Source organism: Oncorhynchus tshawytscha, linkage group LG31 (genome assembly GCF_018296145.1).
Source record: "Oncorhynchus tshawytscha isolate Ot180627B linkage group LG31, Otsh_v2.0, whole genome shotgun sequence".
Classification (NCBI taxonomy): Eukaryota; Metazoa; Chordata; class Actinopteri; order Salmoniformes; family Salmonidae; genus Oncorhynchus; species Oncorhynchus tshawytscha.
In genome coordinates this window covers 23,306,890-23,332,002 of record NC_056459.1, presented here as the reverse complement: position 1 = coordinate 23,332,002, position 25,113 = coordinate 23,306,890, and the positions used below count along the sequence as shown (strand labels likewise).

Below are 25,113 nucleotides of genomic sequence, written 5' to 3'. Positions count from 1 at the left end.
CGGGTAGACTGTTTTACCACGGGTAGACTGTTTTACCACGGGTAGACTGTTTTACCACAGGTAGACTGTTTTACCACGGGTAGACTGTTTTACCACGGGTAGACTGTTTTACCACGGGTAGACTGTTTTACCACGGGTAGACTGTTTCACTACTGATTTTACGACTGGTAGACTATTTCACTACTGGTAGACTATTTCACTACTAAACTATTTCACTACAGGTAGACTATTTCACTACTGATTTCACTACGGGTAGACTTTCACTACGGGTAGACTATACTGTTTCACTATGGGTAGACTGTTTCACTACTGATTTTACTACTGGTAGACTATTTCACTACTGGTAGACTATTTCACTACTAAACTATTTCACTACAGGTAGACTATTTCACTACAAGTAGACTATTATACTACTGATTTCACTACGGGTAGACTTTCACTACGGGTAGACTATACTGTTTCACTATGGGTAGACTGATTCACTACTGATTTCACTACGGGTAGACTGTTTCACTACGGGTAGACTGTTTCACTACGGGTAGACTATTTCACTACGGGTAGACGGGTAGACTGTTCCACTACGGGTAGACTGTTCCACTACGGGTAGACTAGACTGTTCCACTACGGGTAGACTAGACTGTTCCACTACGGGTAGACTATACGGTTTCACTACAGGTAGACTGATTCACTACGGGTAGACTATACTGTTTCACTACAGGTAGACTGATTCACTACGGGTAGACTGATTCACTACGGGTAGACTGATTCACTACGGGTAGACTGATTCACTACTGATTTTACTACTGGTAGACTATTTCACTACTGGTAGACTGTTTCACTACAGGTAGACTATTTCACTACGGGTAGACTGTTTCACTACTGATTTTAATACTGGTAGACTATTTCACTACTGGTAGACTATACTGTTTCACTACGGGTAGACTGTTTCAGTACGGGTAGACTGTTCCACTACGGGTAGACTGATACTGTTTCACTACGGGTAGACTGTACTGTTTCACTACGGGTAGACTATACTGTTTCACTACGGGTAGACTATACTGTTTCACTACAGGTAGACTATTTCACTACAGGTAGACTGATTCACTACGGGTAGACTATACTGTTTCACTACAGGTAGACTGATTCACTATGGGTAGACTGTTTCACTACTGATTTTACTACTGGTAGACTATTTCACTACAGGTAGACTGATTCACTATGGGTAGACTGTTTCACTACGGGTAGACTGTTTCACTACTGATTTTACTACTGGTAGACTGTTTCACTACGGGTAGAATGTTTCACTACGGGTAGACTGTTTCACTACTGATTTTACTACTGGTAGACTATTTCACTACTGGTAGACTGTTTCACTACGGGTAGAATGTTTCACTACGGGTAGACTGTTTCACTACTGATTTTACTACTGGTAGACTATTTCACTACTGGTAGACTGTTTCACTACGGGTAGAATGTTTCACTACTGATTTTACTACTGGTAGACTATTTCACTACTGGTAGACTGTTTCACTACGGGTAGACTGTTTCACTACTGATTTTACTACTGGTAGACTATTTCACTACTGGTAGACTGTTTCACTACGGGTAGACTGTTTCACTACTGATTTTACTACTGGTAGACTATTTCACTACTGGTAGACTGTTTCACTACGGGTAGACTGTTTCACTACTGATTTTACTACTGGTAGACTATTTCACTACTGGTAGACTGTTTCACTACGGGTAGACTGTTTCACTACGGGTAGAATGTTTCACTACGGGTAGAATGTTTCACTACTGATTTTACTACAGGTAGACTGTTTTACCACAGGTAGACTGTTTTACCACAGGTAGACTGTTTTACCACAGGTAGACTGTTTTACCACAGGTAGACTGTTTTACCACAGGTAGACTGTTTTACCACAGGTAGACTGTTTCACTACTGATTTTACTACTGGTAGACTATTTCACTACTAAACTATTTCACTACAGGTAGACTATTTCACGACAGGCAGACTATTTTACCACAGGTAGACTATTTCACTACAAGTAGACTATTATACTACTGATTTCACTACGGGTAGACTATACTGTTTCACTACGGGTAGACTGATTCACTACTGATTTTACTACGGGTAGACTGTTCCACTACGGGTGTTCCAGACTGTTCCACTACGGGTAGACTGTTCCACTACGGGTAGACTGTTCCACTACGGGTAGACTGTTCCACTACGGGTAGACTGTTCCACTACGGGTAGACTGTTCCACTACGGGTAGACTGTTTCACTACGGGTAGAATGTACTGTTTCACTACGGGTAGACTGTACTGTTTCACTACGGGTAGACTATACTGTTTCACTACGGGTAGACTGTTTCACTACTGATTTTACTACGGGTAGACTGTTCCACTACTGGTAGACTGTTTCACTACGGGTAGACTGTTTCACTACTGATTTTACTACTGGTAGACTATTTCACTACGGGTAGACTGTTTCACTACGGGTAGACTGTTTCACTACGGGTAGACTGTTTCACTACGGGTAGACTGTTTCACTACGGGTACACTGTTCCACTACGGGTAGACTGTTCCACTACGGGTAGACTGTTCCACTACGGGTAGACTGTTCCACTACGGGTAGACTGTTTCACTACGGGTAGACTGTTTTACCACAGGTAGACTGTTTCACCACAGGTAGACTGTTTTACCACAGGTAGACTGTTTTACCACAGGTAGAATGTTTTACCACAGGTAGACTGTTTTACCACAGGTAGACTGTTTCACTACTGATTTTACTACAGGTAGACTGTTTTACCACAGGTAGACTGTTTTACCACAGGTAAACTGTTTTACCACAGGTAGACTGTTTTACCACAGGTAGACTGTTTTACCACAGGTAGACTGTTTCACTACTGATTTTACTACTGGTAGACTATTTCACTACTAAACTATTTCACTACAGGTAGACTATTTCACGACAGGCAGACTATTTTACCACAGGTAGACTATTTCACTACAAGTAGACTATTATACTACTGATTTCACTACGGGTAGACTATACTGTTTCACTACGGGTAGACTGATTCACTACTGATTTTACTACGGGTAGACTGTTCCACTACGGGTAGACTGTTCCACTACGGGTAGACTGTTTCACTACGGGTAGACTGTTTCACTACGGGTAGAATGTACTGTTTCACTACGGGTAGACTGTACTGTTTCACTACGGGTAGACTATACTGTTTCACTACGGGTAGACTGTTTCACTACTGATTTTACTACGGGTAGACTGTTCCACTACTGGTAGACTGTTCCACTACGGGTAGACTGTTTCACTACTGATTTTACTACTGGTAGACTATTTCACTACGGGTAGACTGTTTCACTACGGGTAGACTGTTTCACTACGGGTAGACTGTTTCACTACGGGTAGACTGTTCCACTACGGGTACACTGTTCCACTACGGGTACACTGTTCCACTACGGGTACACTGTTCCACTACGGGTAGACTGTTTCACTACGGGTAGACTGTTTCACCACAGGTAGACTGTTTTACCACAGGTAGACTGTTTTACCACAGGTAGAATGTTTTACCACAGGTAGACTGTTTTACCACAGGTAGACTGTTTTACCACAGGTAGACTGTTTCACTACTGATTTTACTACTGGTAGACTATTTCACTACTGGTAGACTATTTCACTACTAAACTATTTCACTACAGGTAGACTATTTCACGACAGGCAGACTATTTTACCACAGGTAGACTATTTCACTACAAGTAGACTATTATACTACTGATTTCACTACGGGTAGACTATACTGTTTCACTACGGGTAGACTGATTCACTACTGATTTTACTATGGGTAGACTGTTCCACTACGGGTAGACTGTTCCACTACGGGTAGACTGTTCCACTACGGGTAGACTGTTCCACTACGGGTAGACTGTTCCACTACGGGTAGACTGTACTGTTTCACTACGGGTAGACTGTACTGTTTCACTACGGGTAGACTATACTGTTTCACTACGGGTAGACTGTTTCACTACTGATTTTACTACGGGTAGACTGTTCCACTACGGGTAGACTGTTTCACTACTGATTTTACTACTGGTAGACTATTTCACTACGGGTAGACTGTTTCACTACGGGTACACTGTTCCACTACGGGTACACTGTTCCACTACGGGTACACTGTTCCACTACGGGTACACTGTTCCACTACGGGTACACTGTTCCACTACGGGTACACTGTTCCACTACGGGTACACTGTTCCACTACGGGTAGACTATACTGTTTCACTACGGGTAGACTATACTGTTTCACTACGGGTAGACTATACTGTTTCACTACGGGTAGACTATACTGTTTCACTACGGGTAGACTATACTGTTTCACTACGGGTAGACTATACTGTTTCACTACGGGTAGACTATACTGTTTCACTACGGGTAGACTATACTGTTTCACTACGGGTAGGGTAGACTGATTCACTACGGGTAGACTGATTCACTACGGGTAGACTGATTCACTACGGGTAGACTGATTCACTACGGGTAGACTGATTCACTACGGGTAGACTGATTCACTACGGGTAGACTGTACTGTTTCACTACGGGTAGACTGTACTGTTTCACTACGGGTAGACTATACTGTTTCACTACGGGTAGACCCATTCACTACGGGTAGACTATACTGTTCCACTACGGGTAGACTGTTCCACTACGGGTACACTGTTCCACTACGGGTACACTGTTCCACTACGGGTACACTGTTCCACTACGGGTACACTGTTCCACTACGGGTAGACTATACTGTTTCACTACGGGTAGACTATACTGTTTCACTACGGGTAGACTATACTGTTTCACTACGGGTAGACTATACTGTTCCACTATGGGTACACTATACTGTTCCACTACGGGTACACTGTTCCACTACGGGTACACTGTTCCACTACGGGTACACTGTTCCACTACGGGTAGACTATACTGTTTCACTACGGGTAGACTATACTGTTTCACTACGGGTAGACTACACTGTTTCACTACGGGTAGACTACACTGTTTCACTACGGGTAGACTACACTGTTTCACTACGGGTAGACTATACTGTTTCACTACGGGTAGACTATACTGTTTCACTACGGGTAGACTATACTGTTTCACTACGGGTAGACTAGACTGTTTCACTACGGGTAGACTGTTTCACTACGGGTAGACTGTTTCACTACGGGTAGACTATTTCACTACGGGTAGACTATTTCACTACTGGTAGACTATTTCACTACTGATTTTACTACGGGTAGGCTCTTTCAATGCAGGTAGACTATTTCACTACAGGTAGACTATTTTACTACTAAACTATTTTACTACTAAACTATTTCACTACAGGCAGACTATTTCACGACAGGCAGACTATTTCACGACAGGCAGACTATTTCACGACAGGCAGACTATTTCACGACAGGCAGACTATTTCACGACAGGCAGACTATTTCACTACTAAACTATTTCACTACTAAACTGTTTCAGACTGTTTCACGACAGGCAGACTGTTTCACGACAGGCAGACTGTTTCACGACAGGCAGACTGTTTCACAGACTGTTTCACTAAGACTGTTTCACGACAGGCAGACTGTTTCACGACAGGCAGACTGTTTCACGACAGGCAGACTGTTTCACGACAGGCAGACTGTTTCACGACAGGCAGACTGTTTCACGACAGGCAGACTGTTTCGACAGGCGACAGGCAGACTGTTTCCACGACAGGCAGACTGTTTCACGACAGGCAGACTGTTTCACGACAGGCAGACTGTTTCACGACAGGCAGACTGTTTCACGACAGGCAGACTGTTTCACGACAGGCAGACTGTTTCACGACAGGTAGACTATTTCACTACAGGTAGATTATTTCACTACAGGTAGATTATTTCACTACTGATTTTACTACAGGTAGACTATTTTATTACTGATTTTACTACAAATAGATTATTTCACTACAGGTAGACTATTTCACTACAGGTAGATTATTTCACTACTGATTTTACTACAAATAGATTATTTCACTACAGGTAGACTATTTCACTACAGGTAGATTATTTCACTACTGATTTTACTACAAATAGATTATTTCACGACAGGTAGACTATTTCACTACAGGTAGATTATTTCACTACTGGTAGATTATTTCACTACTGGTAGATTATTTCACTTCTGATTTTACTACAGGTAGACTATTTTATTACTGATTTTACTACAAATAGATTATTTCACTACAGGTAGACTATTTCACTTCAGGTAGATTATTTCACTACTGATTTCACTACAGGTAGACTATTTCACTACAGGTAGATTATTTCACTACAGGTAGATTATTTCACTTCAGGTAGATTATTTCACTACTGATTTCACTACAGGTAGATTATTTCACTACAGGTAGATTATTTCACTTCAGGTAGATTATTTTACTACAGGTAGATTATTTTATTACTGATTTTACTACAGGTAGACTATTTTACTACAGGTAGATTATTTTACTAGATTATTATGGATAAGAGTGGGATACCTTTTATTTGTCAAATGGCAGCCAAACATTGATCACCATGTCACCAGAATAATATCAACATTACTGGATAGGAGCATCAAGCTCATCACCGTGCACTTTCACCACCCTGTGAAGTTCATCATAACTTATTTCATCTGCAGCCTAATAAACTGCATGCTTTCCTGACGAGTCGTAGTGGGAGGACCACACAACATGTCATCGTGTGACTCCAAGTTAACTTTGATTTCATGGTTATTATATCAATATTTGCGCAAAAAAGGCCACCGCCATTTCCCGCATAATTCATTTTACACAACAACATCCCACCAGGTCGAGCGAACAAATGATCTGTCAGCATTTATAAAATTGTACCGTTTCCATCACAGCTGTCGAGACTTAAAAATAAAAATATATACGGTATGACTTTACTCGCATAAAAAATGTGTATGGAAACATGGTGTATGAGACGCACCGAATGAAGACTGAGAACTCGCCCGCGACCTTTCATGACCTCACAGCCATTGACTGATTGATATACAGACCGAACTTCCACCATAACACTTTGGTGACCATTGACAACCTGTCACAAAGTGACTGTCCCTTTCAGAATGTTCCCCCCTCAGGACATAGTGGTTCACCTCAGACTTCTTATAAGACATGTTCCGGAACTTTGGACACTAGTAAGTCTTTCTTACACCTCCTGCTTTGGGCATGGAAGTGTCAATGTGTATTTCATACATGCATAATCTATGAGCAGATATACTGTCTTACCTTAATTACCCATGGAATCCCTAGTTTGAAAGAGACTGTTTTCTGGAAGCTGTGCGGCAGGTAGCCTAGTGGTTAAAAGAGCATCGGGCCAAAAGGTCGATGGTTCGAATCCCTGAGCCGACTAGGTGAAAAATCTGTCGATGTGCACTTGAGCACTTCTGGATAAGAGCGTCTGCTAAATGACTAAAATGTACAAATGTAAATGTGTGGCGCCCTTTCCCCAACATTTTCACCCACGTGGGTCAGCCCCCAAGCAATTTGATTTCTAGCCAACAAGCTTCAGCCCTTCACCATTTGAGTGACAGCTAGCAAGATGCACACACAGTAGCGCGACAAAGAGAGAGAGCAATGACGTGGTGCACATATGTGACATAGAACGCCATTTTCGGGTACCGCTTTTGGCTAATGAGCGCTACTTGAAGAACTACTGGCTAAAGTATACAAAAGTACCAGAGGATCTATTTAAAGTGAGAGAGAAACACTGAGTGAACAACTCTGAGCTACTTTAGAGCTGTGAGAGCTGCTTCAAAGATGTGTTCCGACGGGAGAAGAAGAAGATATGGAAAGATAGAAACACACAGCTCCATGACATAAAAGACAAAAATGGCCTCCACTGAGTTCCATTCGTCGTTAGAAGCAATGTGTGAAAAGCGTCTGGTTTATGTTGATAATCTTCTGGTCACTTCCTCTTTTTCAGATGCCTTTTATCACATACAATGAGCAGCATAAAGAGAAAAGCATAATTCATTTTTTCTGAGGAAGCAGTCAACACAAATGTTTCAGTTAAAGGTTGAATTGAAGCCTGGATTACATTGTACTATATGTGAAATTGAGGCCAATATGGATATGGAGGCACAGACAGAGAAGGGAGGCCTGTAGCAGGAGACTCATCCGATCACTTACCTAAACAGCACACTTCCATGGCGTGGAAGCCGTGATAGGGAGAATATGTGTGTATGTGTGTGTGTCTGTGTGTGTGTGTGGTGGGGGGGCTTAATGAGGACCAAGGCCATACAGGGAGAGCAGCAAGCACTCGTGCTCCATTTCTTCTTAGACCACATACATAGGCAGGGTCAGAATGGAGGGAGAGATTTAGAGAGTAAAAAGATGGGTTAGAGAAAAAAAAGGTGCACTAGAATAAGCGAGCGAAGAGGTGAAGAGAGATAGAGAGAGGAGGCAGGGCGAGGTAGAGAGAGAGGAGGCAGGGCGAGGTAGAGAGAGAGGAGGCAGGGCGAGGTAGAGAGAGAGGGAGGCAGGGCGAGGTAGAGAGAGAGGAGGCAGGGCGAGGTAGAGAGAGAGGAGGCAGGGCGAGGTAGAAAGAGAGGAGGCAGGGCGAGGTAGAGAGAGAGGAGGCAGGGCGAGGTAGAGAGAGAGGAGGCAGGGCGAGGTAGAGAGAGAGGAGGCAGGGCGAGGTAGAGAGAGAGGAGGCAGGGCGAGGTAGAGAGAGAGGAGGCAGGGCGAGGTAGAGAGAGAGGAGGCAGGGCGAGGTAGAAAGAGAGGAGGCAGGGCGAGGTAGAAAGAGAGGAGGCAGGGCAGGGCGAGGTAGAGAGAGAGGAGGCAGGGCGAGGTAGAGAGAGAGGAGGCAGGGCGAGGTAGAGAGAGAGGAGGCAGGGCGAGGTAGAGAGAGGGGGGGGCGAGGTAGAGAGAGAGGAAAAGAGAGAGGGAAAAAGAGGGGCGAGGCAGAGAGGTGGCGAGGTAGAGAGAGAGAAAGAGAGAGGTAGAGAAAGAGAAAGGAGGGGGTGAGGTAGAGAGAAAGAGAGAGGAAGAGGGGGAGGTAGAGAGAGAGAAAGAGAGAGGAGGGGGGGGCAAGGTAGAGAGAGAGGAGGAAGGGCGAGGTAGAGGAGGCAGGGCGAGGTAGAGGAGGGGGGCAGGGCGAGGTAGAGAGAGAGGGGGCAGGGCGAGGTAGAGAGAGAGGGGGCAGGGCGAGGTAGAGAGAGAGGGGCAGGGCGAGGTAGAGAGAGAGGAGGCAGGGCGAGGTAGAGAGAGAGGAGGCAGGGCGAGGTAGAGAGAGAGGAGGCAGGGCGAGGTAGAGAGAGAGGAGGCAGGGCGAGGTAGAGAGAGAGGAGGCAGGGCGAGGTAGAGAGAGAGGAGGCAGGGCGAGGTAGAGAGAGGAGGCAGGGCGAGGTAGAGAGAGAGGGGGGGCAAGGTAGAGAGAGAGAAAAAGAGGGGCGAGGCAGAGAGGTGGCGAGGTAGAGAGAGAGAAAGAGAGAGGTAGAGAAAGAGAAAGGAGGGGGTGAGGTAGAGAGAGAAAGAGAGAGGAAGAGGGCGAGGTAGAGAGAAAGAGAGAGGAGGGGGCAAGGTAGAGAGAGAGGAGGAAGGGCGAGGTAGAGGAAAAAGAGGGGCAGAGAGAACAGAGAGAGAGAGAGAGAAAGAGAGGGGGCAGGGCGAGGTAGAGAGAGAGGGGGCAGGGCGAGGTAGAGAGAGAGGGGCAGGGCGAGGTAGAGAGAGAGGGGGCAGGGCGAGGTAGAGAGAGAGGGGGCAGGGCGAGGTAGAGAGAGGGCGAGGGGAGAGGGGGGCAGGGCGAGGTAGAGAGAGAGGGGGCAGGGCGAGGTAGAGAGAGAGGGGGCAGGGCGAGGTAGAGAGAGAGGGGGCAGGGCGAGGTAGAGAGAGAGGGGGCAGGGCGAGGTAGAGAGAGAGGGGGCAGGGCGAGGTAGAGAGAGGGGGGGGCAGGGCGAGGTAGAGAGAGGGGGCAGGGCGAGGTAGAGAGAGGGGGGCAGGGCGAGGTAGAGAGAGGGGGGCAGGGCGAGGTAGAGAGAGGGGGGCAGGGCGAGGTAGAGAGAGAGGGGGCAGGGCGAGGTAGAGAGAGAGGGGGCAGGGCGAGGTAGAGAGAGAGGGGGCAGGGCGAGGTAGAGAGAGGGGGGCAGGGCGAGGTAGAGAGAGGGGGGGCAGGGCGAGGTAGAGAGAGGGGGGCAGGGCGAGGTAGAGAGAGGGGGGCAGGGGAGGTAGAGAGGGGGGGCAGGGCGAGGTAGAGGAAAAAGAGTGGCGAGGCAGAGAGAACAGAAAGAGAGAGGGGGAGCAAGGTAGAGAGAGAGGGGGCAGGGCAAGGTAGAGAGAGAGGAAAAAGAGGGGCGAGGCAGAGAGAGGTGGTGAGGTAGAGAGAGAGAAAGAGAGAGGTAGAGAGAGAAAGAGGTAGAGAGAGAGAAAGAGAGAGGAAGGGGGCGAGGTAGAGGAAAAGAGGTAGAGAAAGAGAGAGGAGTCAGGGCGAGGTAGAGAAAGAGAGAGGAGTCAGGGCGAGGTAGAGAAAGAGAGAGGAGTCAGGGCGAGGTAGAGAGAGAGGAGTCAGGGCGAGGTAGAGAGAGAGGAGTCAGGGCGAGGTAGAGAGAGAGGAGTCAGGGCGAGGTAGAGAGAGAGGAGTCAGGGCGAGGTAGAGAGAGAGGAGTCAGGGCGAGGTAGAGAGAGAGGAGTCAGGGCGAGGTAGAGAGAGAGAAAGAGAGAGGAGGGGGGCGAGGTAGAGGGAACAGAGGGGCGAGGCAGAGGGAACAGAGAGAGAGAGAGAGAGAAATAGTTATTATCCTACCATTTGGATGAGGCTCTCCTGGATTCTGTTCAGTGTTGTTCTCAGTCGGCTGCTGATCAGACCCGGACCTGATGATTCATACTGCAGAACAGACACACACACACACGGTTAATACACACACACCGTCCTGTCTACACTGCAATCTAACCACAAACTAATCATAGGGATAGAATCACAGGAGGGGGCCCACCAGGGGATCTACCAGGGGATCTACACTGCATTGGGTACTATGAGTATTGGGTACTATGAGTACAGCATTGGGAGTCTCATTATTGGACATAGATTGTATAATTTTTCACTGAAGCTACATTTAGGCAAGAGGTCTGAAAGAGAAAGAGTGAGAAAAAGAGAGAAAGAGATATGGTTCTTGTCAGTTTGGGAGATTTGTGGATTACTCCGCCATCTCACATTACCATGACAGAGTAGGGGCCTGTAGCTAACCACATTACCATGACAGAGTAGGGGCCGGTAGCTAATCACATTACCATGACAGAGTAGGGGCCTGTAGCTAACCACATTACCATGACAGAGTAGGGGCCTGTAGCTAACCACATTACCATGACAGAGTAGGGGCCTGTAGCTAACCACATTACCATGACAGAGTAGGGGCCTGTAGCTAACCACATTACCATGACAGAGTAGGGGCGGTAGCTAACCACATTACCATGACAGAGTAGGGGCCTGTAGCTAACCACATTACCATGACAGAGTAGGGGGCGGTAGCTAACCACATTACCATGACAGAGTAGGGGGCGGTAGCTAACCACATTACCATGACAGAGTAGGGGCCGGTAGCTAACCACATTACCATGACAGAGTAGGGGCCTGTAGCTAACCACATTACCATGACAGAGTAGGGGGCGGTAGCTAACCACATTACCATGACAGAGTATTGGCCGGTAGCTAACCACATTACCATGACAGAGTAGGGGCCGGTAGCTAACCACATTACCATGACAGAGTAGGGGGCGGTAGCTAACCACATTACCATGACAGAGTAGGGGCCTGTAGCTAACCACATTACCATGACAGAGTAGGGGGCGGTAGCTAACCACATTACCATGACAGAGTAGGGGCCTGTAGCTAACCACATTACCATGACAGAGTAGGGGCCTGTAGCTAACCACATTACCATGACAGAGTAGGGGCCGGTAGCTAACCACATTACCATGACAGAGTAGGGGCCTGTAGCTAACCACATTACCATGACAGAGTAGGGGGCGGTAGCTAACCACATTACCATGACAGAGTAGGGGCCGGTAGCTAACCACATTACCATGACAGAGTAGGGGCCTGTAGCTAACCACATTACCATGACAGAGTAGGGGCGGTAGCTAACCACATTACCATGACAGAGTATTGGCCGGTAGCTAACCACATTACCATGACAGAGTAGGGGCCGGTAGCTAACCACATTACCATGACAGAGTAGGGGCGGTAGCTAACCACATTACCATGACAGAGTAGGGGCCTGTAGCTAACCACATTACCATGACAGAGTAGGGGCGGTAGCTAACCACATTACCATGACAGAGTAGGGGCCTGTAGCTAACCACATTACCATGACAGAGTAGGGGCCTGTAGCTAACCACATTACCATGACAGAGTAGGGGCCGTAGCTAACCACATTACCATGACAGAGTAGGGGCCTGTAGCTAACCACATTACCATGACAGAGTAGGGGCGGTAGCTAACCACATTACCATGACAGAGTAGGGGCCTGTAGCTAACCACATTACCATGACAGAGTAGGGGCGGTAGCTAACCACATTACCATGACAGAGTAGGGGCCTGTAGCTAACCACATTACCATGACAGAGTAGGGGCCTGTAGCTAACCACATTACCATGACAGAGTAGGGGCCTGTAGCTAACCACATTACCATGACAGAGTAGGGGCCGGTAGCTAACCACATTACCATGACAGAGTAGGGGCCTGTAGCTAACCACATTACCATGACAGAGTAGGGGGCGGTAGCTAACCACATTACCATGACAGAGTAGGGGCCTGTAGCTAACCACATTACCATGACAGATTAGGGGCCTGTAGCTAACCACATTACCATGACAGAGCAGGGGCCTGTAGCTAACCACATTACCATGACAGAGTAGGGGCCTGTAGCTAACCACATTACCATGACAGAGTAGGGGCCTGTAGCTAACCACATTACCATGACAGAGCAGGGGCCTGTAGCTAACCACATTACCATGACAGAGTAGGGGCCTGTAGCTAACCACATTACCATGACAGAGTAGGGGCCTGTAGCTAACCACATTACCATGACAGAGCAGGGGCCTGTAGCTAACCACATTACCATGACAGAGTAGGGGCCTGTAGCTAACCACATTACCATGACAGAGCAGGGGCCTGTAGCTAACCACATTACCATGACAGAGTAGGGGCCTGTAGCTAACCACATTACCATGACAGAGTAGGGGCCGGTAGCTAACCACATTACCATGACAGAGTAGGGGCCTGTAGCTAACCACATTACCATGACAGAGTAGGGGCCTGTAGCTAACCACATTACCATGACAGAGTAGGGGCCGGTAGCTAACCACATTACCATGACAGAGTAGGGGCCTGTAGCTAACCACATTACCATGACAGAGTAGGGGCGGTAGCTAACCACATTACCATGACAGAGTAGGGGCCTGTAGCTAACCACATTACCATGACAGAGCAGGGGCCTGCTGCTACTCTCACCACATTATCATGACAGAGTATTGGCCGGTAGCTAACCACATTACCATGACAGAGTATTAGCCTGTAGCTAACCACATTACCATGACAAAGTAGGGGCCGGTAGCTAACCACATTACCATGACAGAGTAGGGGCCGGTAGCTAACCACATTACCATGACAGAGTTGGGGCCTGTAGCTAACCACATTACCATGACAGAGTTGGGTCCTGTAGCTAACCACATTACCATGACAGAGTTGGGTCCTGTAGCTAACCACATTACCATGACAGAGTATTGGCCTGTAGCTAACCACATTACCATGACAAAGTAGGGGCCGGTAGCTAATCACATTACCATGACAGAGTATTGGCCGGTAGCTAACCACATTACCATGACAGAGTAGGGGCTAGCTAACCACATTACCATGACAGAGTAGGGGCCGGTAGCTAACCACATTACCATGACAGAGTAGGGGCCGGTAGCTAACCACATTACCATGACAGAGTAGGGGCCGGTAGCTAACCACATTACCATGACAGAGTAGGGGCCGGTAGCTAACCACAGGAAATTGGTTGCACAAACCAAAAAAGTCCAGGGCAAGGGAGAAAGAAAAAAACTCTCAAAAGCGGTTCTATTACAGTAACCCAGTCTATAGACAGAACAGTTGACACATCACACTTCATGATTGAAGCCTGGGCTCAGCAATGATCTTGGTTCTTCCACCAGGCACTTACAGTCAATTCAAAGGAAGATCATGGTTTTGGAATCGAAAACTTAAGGTCAAATTTCTAATTTGAGTTCTGACACTGGTGGCATTGTGACGAAGGCCAGAAGTTTCTCCAGGTCAGGACAGGTAGTCAGGAAATACTACTGAACCCAGGCCTGAGCAGAGGACACACGTGAGAGAGTGAGAGAGCGAGAGAGCGCAAGAGAGAGCGAGAGAGTGCAAGAGCGCAAGAGAGAGCGAGAGAGCGCAAGAGAGAGCGAGAGAGCGCAAGAGAGCGCGAGTGAGCGCAAGAGAGAGCGAGAGAGCGCAAGAGAGCGAGCGAGACAGAGAGAGAGAGAGCGAGAGAGCCACAGAGAGAGAGAGCGAGAGAGAGAGCAAGAGAGAGAGAAAGAGAGAGAGCAAGAGAGAGAGCAAGAGAGAGAGCAAGAGAGAGAGCAAGAGAGAGAGCAAGAGAGAGAGCAAGAGAGAGAGCAAGAGAGAGAGAGCGAGAGAGAGACCGAGAGAGAGCGAGAGAGAGAAAGAGAGAGACAAAGAGCTAGGTGGGGCTAACAGAGGGTGAGGACGAGCATGATGATGATCTAAGATTTATCTATGCAGCACACTGCAGTTGATGAAGGATGAGTCTGTCCACTACTCTACTAGTGATGGGGCCGGAGCCCCAGTCTTACCCAGCAGAAAGGGGCAACAGGCCTGGCCGGACCAGCCTCCCTGCCGGGCACACCCAGGCCAGGGGCAGGCTTGGGAGCAGCAAGGATAACAGAAAACAAACAAAGCAAAAACCAATGGTGCAAATTAAACAATGAACTGGAGGAGCAACATAAAGCAAACAAAAGCAATAATGAAATTGTTGGGTTTTTGTATTTGGAGGACCAGATGATTGAGTGCTGGAAAAAGGGTTGAGAGAGCTGTTTGAGTGTCCCTTCCTCCACTTATTTTAACGGAATGATGCGTGTGTGTGTGTGTGTGAGTGAGTGAGTGAGTCCAGAGAGAAAGAGAGACAGCGGCAGAGTAGGTTTGCATATTGTGTAAACAACATCAGCCTCTTTGAGCCCTGTAGACAGATGGCCGTAGAGGGGAAAATAAAAACACTATCTCCCACTATTGTTAAGATTTCTGCTAACTGCCCAGAGAGCCAATCTATTATCTCTCTCTGGGATGAGTGCAGGAGGAGGAGGAGGGAGGAGGGAAAGCATTTCATCTGGATAAGGTATTTCCCCTCTTCCCCAGTTGCACCCCAGTGTCTGAAAGGTGAGTTATGAACTCTGGACAAGAAAATGTCTGCAGCTAATGAATCTTAGCATAAGTGTGTGACAGAGTCAATATCGCAGCAGTATATAATGGCACTTTTACCCCTTTGAATACTAATGGTCGCTCATTACTCAGGGATTGGGGGGCTATATCAACTTATGGTATAAGCCATCCATAGGTCACAATAACAGCCTATACGTGCATATCAATTTTCAAGGGGGGTTGTAAATATTCATGAAGCATTAGCATTTGAGTGTGGGTGTCTATGAATGAGAGCCATACTGAACTGGAAACTAACGAGGCAGGAAGAGAGACAGGGGGAGAGAATGGGAGAGATGGAGAATGAAACAGAAGGAAAGACAGAGAGAGAGGAGGAACGAGAAGGAGAGACGAAACGTAAGGAAGAAAGACGGGGAGACAGAAAGAAACAGAGAAAGAGAGACAAGAGAAAGAGGGTGGTTAGAGAGAAAAGAGAGACAAGAGAAAGAGGGCGCGATAGAGAGAAAAGAGAGACAAGAGAAAGAGGGCGCAATAGAGAGAAAAGAGAGACAAGAGAAAGAGGGCGCAATAGAGAGAAAAGAGAGAGAAAGAGGGCAAGAGAAAGAGGGCGCAATAGAGAGAAGAGAGAGACAAGAGAAAGAGGGCGCAATAGAGAGAAAAGAGAGACAAGAGAAAGAGGGCGCAATAGAGAGAAAAGAGAGACAAGAGAAAGAGGGCGCAATAGAGAGAAAAGAGAGACAAGAGAAAGAGGGCGCAATAGAGAGAAAAGAGAGACAAGAGAAAGAGGGCACAATAGAGAGAAAAGAGACAAGAGAAAGAGGGCGCGATAGAGAGAAAAGAGAGACAAGAGAAAGAGGGCACAATAGAGAGAAAAGAGAGACAAGAGAAAGAGGGCGCAAGAGAAGAGGCGCAATAGAGAGAAGAGAGAGAGACAAGAGAAAGAGGGCACGATAGAGAGAAAAGAGACAAGAGAAAGAGGGCGCGATAGAGAGAAAAGAGAGACAAGAGAAAGAGGGCGCGATAGATAGAGAGAAAAGAGAGACAGGAGAAAGAGGGCGCAATAGAGAGAAAAGAGAGACAAGAGAAAGAGGGCGCGATAGAGAGAAAAGAGAGACAAGAGAAAGAGGGCGCGATAGAGAGAAAAGAGAGACAGGAGAAAGAGGGCGCAATAGAGAGAAAAGAGAGACAAGAGAAAGAAAGAGGGAGAAAAGAGAGACAAGAAAAGAGGGCGCGATAGAGAGAAAAGAGAGACAGGAGAAAGAGGGCGCGATAGAGAGAAAAGAGAGACAAGAGAAAGAGGGCGCAATAGAGAGAAAAGAGAGACAAGAGAAAGAGGGCGCAATAGAGAGAAAAGAGAGACAGGAGAAAGAGGGTGCGATAGAGAGAAAAGAGAGACAGAGAAAGAGGGCGCGATAGAGAAAGAGACAGAGAAAGAGGGTGGTTAGAGAGAAAAGAGAGACAGAGAAAGAGGGCGCGATAGAGAGAAAAGAGAGACAGAGAGAGAGGGTGCGATAGAGAGAAAAGAGAGACAGAGAAAGAGGGCGCGATAGAGAGAAAAGAGAGACAAGAGAAAGAGGGCGCGATAGAGAGAAAAGAGAGACAAGAGAAAGAGGGCGCAATAGAGAGAAAAGAGAGACAAGAGAAAGAGGGCGCGATAGAGAGAAAAGAGAGAAGAGAAAGAGGGCGCGATAGAGAAAAGAGAAAAAAGAGGGCGGGATAGAGAGAGAAGAGAGAAGAGAGGGGCGCGATAGAGAGAAAAGAGAGACAAGAGAAAGAGGGCGCGATAGAGAGAAAAGAGAGACAAGAGAAAGAGGGCGCGATAGAGAGAAAAGAGAGACAAGAGAAAGAGGGCGCAATAGAGAGAAAAGAGAGACAAGAGAAAGAGGGCGCAATAGAGAGAAAGAGAGACAAGAGAAAGAGGGCGCAATAGAGAGAAAAGAGAGACAAGAGAAAGAGGGCGCAATAGAGAGAAAAGAGAGAAGAGAAAGAGGGCGCGATAGAGAGAAAAGAGAGAAGAGAAAGAGGGCGCGATAGAGAGAAAAGAGAGACAAGAGAAAGAGGGCGCAATAGAGAGAAAAGAGAGACAAGAGAAAGAGGGCGCAATAGAGAGAAAAGAGAGACAAGAGAAAGAGGGCGCGATAGAGAGAAAAGAGAGACAAGAGAAAGAGGGCGCGATAGAGAGAAAAGAGAGACGAAAAGAGGGCGCGAGAGAGAAAAGAGAGACAAGAGAAAGAGGGCGCAATAGAGAAAAAGAGAGAAGAGAAAGGGCGTGATAGAGAGAAGAGACAAGAGAAAGAGGGCGCAATAGAGAGAAAAGAGAGACAAGAGAAAGAGGGCGCAATAGAGAAAAAGAGAGACAAGAGAAAGAGGGCGAGAAAAAAGAGAGAAGAGAAAGAGGGCGCGATAGAGAGAGAAAAGAGAGACAAGAGAAAGAGGGCGCGATAGAGAGAAAAGAGAGAGAAAGAGAAAGAGAAAAGGAGACAAGAGAAAGAGGGCGATAGAGAGAAAAGAGAGACAAGAGAAAGAGGGCGCAATAGAGAGAAAAGAGAGACAAGAGAAAGAGGGCGCAATAGAGAGAAAAGAGAGAAGAGAAAGAGGGCGCGATAGAAAAGAGAAAGAGAAAGAGGGCGCGATAGAGAGAAAGAGAAAAAGAGAGAAAAGAGAACAAGAGAAAGAGGGCGCGATAGAGAGAAAAGAGAGACAAGAGAAAGAGGGAGCGCAATAGAGAGAAAAGAGAGACAAGAGAAAGAGGGCGCGATAGAGAGAAAAGAGAGACAAGAGAAAGAGGGAGCGATAGAGAGAAAAGAGAGACAGAGAAAGAGGGCGTGATAGAGAGAAAAGAGAGACAAGAGAAAGAGGGAGCATAGAGAGAAAAGAGAGACAAGAGAAAGAAAAATAGAGAGAAAAGAGAGACAAGAGAAAGAGGGCGCGATAGAGAGAAAAGAGAGACAAGAGAAAGAGGGAGCGATAGAGAGAAAAGAGAGACAGAAAGAGGGCGTGATAGAGAGAAAAGAGAGACCGGAGAAGAGAAAGACAGACAGGCAAATAGAAGGTAAAAAAGGCAGCAGATCAGCAGCAGGGTCTCATTCACTCTGGCATGTGACAGCCATTTTGTTGACATCATTAGCAGCTCCCCTGGGGTTTACCAGTCGCACAGTTGCAAGCACACCAAGTTCTTTCTTTAGCCACTAAAATAGCCTCAGAGGAGTTTTAACGTGACAACGAAACAATGTTGTTTTGTAGGCCTGTAATGATACCAGTATCACAATATTTTCTCCATGGCAAAAAAAGCAGATCAAATTCTTTGGTCCTTTAAAAACATGGTGTTTGTAAAATATTGTGTTCTATAGCTTGGAAAATAAACACGTGACTCTGGATGACAACATAATGTTTCCAACATCAGGGCTGTTTTCCTAAAGAAATTAAATCTGCTTCGTGTTTTGTTTCTTTGCCCCTACACTAACCGGTATCACAATACTGGTTTCATCCCACTCCGCGTGCCCTGTCACTCCGCGTGCCCTGTCACTCCGCGTGCCCTGTCACTCCGCGTGCCCTGTCACTCCGCGTGCCCTGTCACTCCGCGTGCCCTGTCACTCCGCGTGCCCTGTCACTCCGCGTGCCCTGTCACTCCGCGTGCCCTGTCACTCCGTGTGCCCTGTCACTCCGTGTGCCCTTATCTTAGTGAACAGTTGGGAAACATCTGTAACAACGCAATGTTTTCAAGGAGGGTGACGTGATGAAAACCAACTCCATTACAACACCATTACAAGCACTAAAACAGCTCTCAGACATTGGATCAACAGAAGGGAAAAACTATCTCAGGTCATTTCAGCAACAGCCCCATGACCATTTCCCATGAGTGATGTGTGTACGAAAGGTGGAACATAGAAGCAGTGCACACATACAGATAATCCAGTGGTAAATAATATAGAAAATGATAAAACACATAGTGGACACTAATGAACATAACGTAAACCTGTCAAGTACAGTAATATGTCTCCCCCCAGGACTGGTTTCCTGGACACAGATTAAGCCTTGTCCTGGACTAAAAAGCATGGTCAATGAATAATCTCTATTGAAATAGCTTTGTAGTCAAGGCTTAATCTGGGCGCCATTAGGTCATTTTCCATACCATATCATTGCGGCCGAAGAAGGTGTAGACAGCATACAGGTAGTAATCAAACAGCTGGGAAACACAGTGGATGACGTCAAAGGCTATTGGTTTCAGAATGTTCATCATCTGTATGTACTTCCCTGTATGAGAGAGATTACAAATGGCATTTATATTATTACACCTTATTATATGTTAAATGACAATATAGTTTATATCAGTTAATATCAATTACCAACAGAAATGCAAAACAAAAAAAGATCAAAACTCAAAAAGTACTGGGGATGGAATATTAGATACTTGGAAATTCATGGTTTATATCTTTCATATTCCTGATCGGACAAAGTTACAAAAACCACACATTCAATAATTCCATCTTTTTTTTTAGAATGTGAATAGGACAAATCTAAATGTTTGAATCTAACATTTCATTGAATATCCTCTGGCCAATTAATAGCACATGTTCAGATTAGTGACGCACCGATATTACATTTTTGGCCGATACCGATATCCAATATTTTCCTTGCCAAAAAACCTGATAACCGATATTAAACATTTCTGTGGCCTTTTAAGCATTTTAGTACAGTTAAATAGTTAACACACACACACGGACGCAGAGGTCTAAAGCACTGCATCTCAGTGCAAGAGGTGTCGCTACAGTCCCTGGTTCGAATCCAGGCTGTATCACATCCGGCAGTGATTGGGAGTCCCATAGGGCGGCACGCAATTGGCCCAGCATCGTCCGTGCAGTCTTTGTAAATAAAAATTTGTTCTAATTGACTTGCTTAGTTAAATAAAGGTTACACACACACACACTATGCTGTTTGGTTCATTTGTTCAGTCGTTTCATTCTCAACCAGGATCTCTACAGAACGCCGTTTGGGTCTTTGTGTGTCTAAAAAGATACGTCAAATAACACTATTTGACGTGTCAAATAAGCTTCTTAACCAATCAGGACCTGAATATGACTGCACGTCACATAATAATTGAACGAGTTCATACATTAACTAGTTATTACACATTGATTACACTATAAGTTATATTCCATATGTCACAACGATTCATCGATACGTATGCTATGACGCTGTTAAAGTTGTCTCGCGCACCTAATGTGCTGGTCATAAAAAAAGATAGTTAGCTGATGGATGCAAACAATGTCTCCCCCAAAAACATAGCAAAACGACATCATCTGTTTCAGTAGCTATAGTTTAGCTATCTAACTATATAGCTGGGTGTCATCATCTAAAATAACCCTAATTTATAAAACAGTTCTTATTTGATTAATTTACAGACATATTCAATCAATCCTTATCCCAGTCTGCTGTTCCCACATACTTCAAGAGGGCCACCATTGTTCCTGTTCCCAATAAAGCGAAGGTAACTGAGCTAAATAACTATCGCCCCGTAGCACTCACTTCCGTCATCATGAAGTGCTTTGAGAAACTAGTCAAGGACCATATCACCTCCACCCTACCTGACACCCTAGACCCACTCCAATTTGCTACCACACTGCAGCCCCTAACCCATCTGGACAAGAGGGAAGACCTATGTAAGAATGCTGTTCATCACCACAATCGGCAGTGAAAAATCATAATCAGTCGACCAAAAACACTCAAAAACTTTTACAGATGCACAATCGAGAGCATCCTGTCGTGCTGTATCACCGCCTGGTACGGCAACTGCTCTGCCCACAACCGTAAAGGCTCTCCAGAGGGTAGTGAGGTCTGCACAACGCATCACCGGGGGCAAACTACCTGCCCTCCAGGACACCTACACCACCCGATGTCACAGGAAGGCCAAAAAGATCCTCAAGGACAACAACCACCCGAGCCACTGCCTGTTCACCCCGCTATGATCCAGAAGGCGAGGTCAGTATAGGTGCATCAAAGCAGGGACCAAGAGACTGAAAAACAGGTTCTATCTCAAGGCCATCAGACTGTTGAACAGCCATCACTAACTTTGAGTGGCTGCTGCCAACATACTGACTCATCTCTAGCCACTTTAATAATGAAAAAATTGATGTAATAAATGTATCACTAGACACTTTAAACAATGCCACTTTATATAATGTTTACATACCCTACATTACTCATCTATATACTGTCCTCCATACCATCTACTGCATCTTGCATATGCCGTTCGGCCATCACTCATTCATATATTTTTATGTACATATTCTTACCTTTACACTTGTGTGTAGAAGGTAGATGTGAAATTGTTAGGTTAGATTACTTGTTAGATATTACTGCATGGTCGGAACTAGAACCACAAGCATTTCACTACACTCACATTAACATCTGCTAACCATGTGTATGTGACAAATAATATTTGATTTGGTGGTCGGACCCATCTATGTGAAACTTGCCACAATAAGGATTAGCCACAATAATGGACTTTGCAGTTAGCCTTCAAAATAAAAGTATGGCATAACTATTTGTATTCATTTGCATCAATGTCAATGACATACTTATTTTGAAGGCAAACCGCAAATTCCACTATTATGCCTAATTATTGTGGCTAGCTTCACAACACATAACCCGGTCCGGTCGATCCTCACAAGCCAGATGAAGCTAGCTGGCTGCTTATAATGTTAGATTTGGGCAACAGGGTTAAGTAGCTGGCTAGCTATTTATCTTCATGAACTGAAGTTCAATTTCAATAGGCGAACAACAAGTGGCAACCTAGCTAATACTTACTTACAAGGATTCCTAAATCATTGCTAAGAATAATGAAAATGACTATTTATACTAGTCATTGTTTTCAGGCTGGTTGTATTGGTGCTAGCTAGGTACCAAGCTAAAGCTAGCTACCCCAGAAGTTGCGGTCGAACAAAATATGCTTTATTACCAACGCGATATTGTAAACACATCATTCGTGACCGGTGTTTGCAGACTTTTTTTTTTTACAGCTTTGACAGTTCCACTGTATCTTTTTTGACACCCAAACAGCGTTCCATAGTATGTACAGTTGAAGTTGGAAGTTTACATACACTTAGGTTGGAGTCATTAAAACTCGTTTTTCAACCAATTCACAAAATTCTTGTTAACAAACTATAGTTTATAAAGTAATTTTCCCAACAATTGTTAACAGACAGATTATTTCACTTATATTTCACCGTATCACAATTTCAGTGGGTCAGAAGTTAACATGCACTAAGTTGACTGCCTTTAAACAGCTTGGAAAATTCCAGAAAATTATGTCATGGCTTTAGAAGCTTCTGATAGGCTAATAATTTGAGTCAATTAGAGGTGTACCTGAGGATGTATTTCAAGTCCTACCTTCAAACTCAGTGCCACTTTGCATGACATCATGGGAAAATTAAAATAAATCAGCATAGACCTCCACAAGTCTGGTTCATCCTTGGGAGCAATTTCCAAATGCCTGAATGTACCACATTCATCTGTACAAACAATAGTATGCAAGTATAAACGCCATGTGACCACTCAGCTGTCATACCGCTCAGAAAGGAGACGTGTTCTGTCTCCTAGAGATGAACGTACTTTGGTGCGAAAAGTGCAAATAAATCCCAGAACAACAGCAAATGACCTTGTGAAGATGCTGGAGTAAACAGGTACAAAAGTATCTATATCCACAGTAAAACGAGTCCTATATTGACATAACCTGAAAGGCCGCTCAGCAAGGAAGAAGCCACTGCTCCAAAACCACCCAAGAAAGCCAGACTACAGAATGCAACTGCGCATGGGGACAAAGATCGTACTTTTTAGAGAAATGTCCTCTGGTCTGATGAAACAAAAATAGAACTGTTTGGCCATGATAACCATCGTTATGTTTGGAGGAAAAGGGGGCTTGCAAGCCAAAGAACACCATCCCAACTGTGAAGCACGGGGGTGGCAGCATCATGTTGTGGGGGTGCTTTGCTGCAGGAGGTACTGCTACACTTCACAAAATAGATGGCATCACGAGGATGGTAAATTATGTGGATATATTGAAGCAACATCTCAAGACATCAGTCAGGAAGTTAAAGCTTGGTCGCAAATGGGTCTTCCAAATGGACAATGACCCCAAGCATACTTCCAAAGTTAGGACAACAAAGTCAAGGTATTGGAGTGGCCATCACAAAGCCCTGACCTCAATCCCATTGAACATTTGTGGGTAGAACTGAAAAAGTGTGCGCGAGCAAGGAGACATACAAACCTGACTCAGTTACACCAGCTCTGTCAGGAGGAATGGGACAAAGTTCACCCAACTTATTGTGGGAAGCTTCTGGAAGGCTACCCAAAACGTTTGAACCAAGTTAAACAATTTCAAGGCAATGCTACCGAATACTAATTGAGTGTATGTAAACTTCTGACCCACTGGGAATGTGATGAAATAAATAAAAGCTGAAATAAATCATTCTCTCTACTATTATTCTGACATTTCACATTCTTAAAATGAAGTGGTGATCCTAACTGACCTAAGACAGGGAATTCTTACTGGAATTAATTATCAGGAATTGTGAAAACTGAGTTTAAATGTACTTGGCTAAGGTGTATGTAAACTTCCGACTTCAACTGTATGTCGTGAAGCTAATATCAGTGACGCTATTACTGAGTAACTCCGGTAGGGCAACGTCTGAAAAATAGGGCACTTGGTACCATTATACATTTCAGGAGAGTCAGCAAAATTAGTGCTCTCTATATGTGCTCTGGATCATTAGACACCATTAGACATGCACTTGTCTGGGGAGTGGACATGACTGTTTATATTTGTAACGGTGTTATGGCCTAATATGTACTGTTGCTATGATTACACATTTTGGGACTTTACCAGAACATGGGTGTCCCTTTCAGAGGAGTTAGCAGGATGACAAGTCTGGTTATTTCTGTAAAGTTGCTGTTGCTTTGGTCCCACATTCATGCACCTGTCTTAAGGAGAGTACCTGTCTGTATTTTTAAACTATCGGTGAGGCTCTACAGTTTACATTCCCTAATATGAAGCCAAACTAAACTCAGTGCAAGGCAATAAGATAACGGTGGCTAAATGCCAGAGGGGATGAGTCATTAAGAGGACTTACTATGGTGAACTCACAGACTCCGGTATTTGAGAAATATGATTGACTGAATATTTCCAAGATAGTACCGGTGCTCGACCAGTCAGCTAAAGCCAACATCACCCACGACAGAGAACGGTTGATTGTCAAGGGCAATGAATTCCATTATCTTGGATTTAATGGATTTCACCATTGAGTTGTCTCGCTGAAATGTTCTTACTCTTTCAAATGACTGCTCGACTTGTTGACTGCTCGAGCCACACAGCAGACATTGTGGGCCAAGTCAGGATTGCTGTGTTGCACATGTAGTGCAACATTTTACGTGGCGTCATTACGTCCTGTACCTACGTTATATAAGTGTGCACGGTAGCTATGACATTGGTTTTTAATATTGGCGTTAAACTTGTGATCAAAATGCCAAACATTTGACAGGATGTTTCACATCAGCACTGCACCAAATGAAAACACAAGTAGAATGTGATGAAACGACTGACTTAATCTATTTTATATTCCGAC

The 25,113-nt window shown here is 45.4% G+C and overlaps 1 protein-coding gene across 2 annotated transcripts in view; it reads right to left on the bottom strand.

Moving 5' to 3' along the window:
- The window catches only part of vps50 (VPS50 EARP/GARPII complex subunit), a 229,402-nt gene that overhangs the window by 66,990 nt on the left and 137,299 nt on the right, over positions 1-25,113 (bottom strand). Inside the window, exons 21-23 of one of the 2 annotated variants that reach the window (XM_042310186.1) lie at positions 19,626-19,747; positions 14,914-14,982; positions 10,835-10,915 (exon numbers count right to left, since the gene is read on the bottom strand). In XM_042310186.1, the coding sequence (XP_042166120.1) occupies positions 10,835-10,915; positions 14,914-14,982; positions 19,626-19,747 (272 nt within the window). The remainder of the gene's footprint in view (positions 1-10,834; positions 10,916-14,913; positions 14,983-19,625; positions 19,748-25,113) is intronic. The other variant, XM_042310187.1, reaches the window with a different exon arrangement.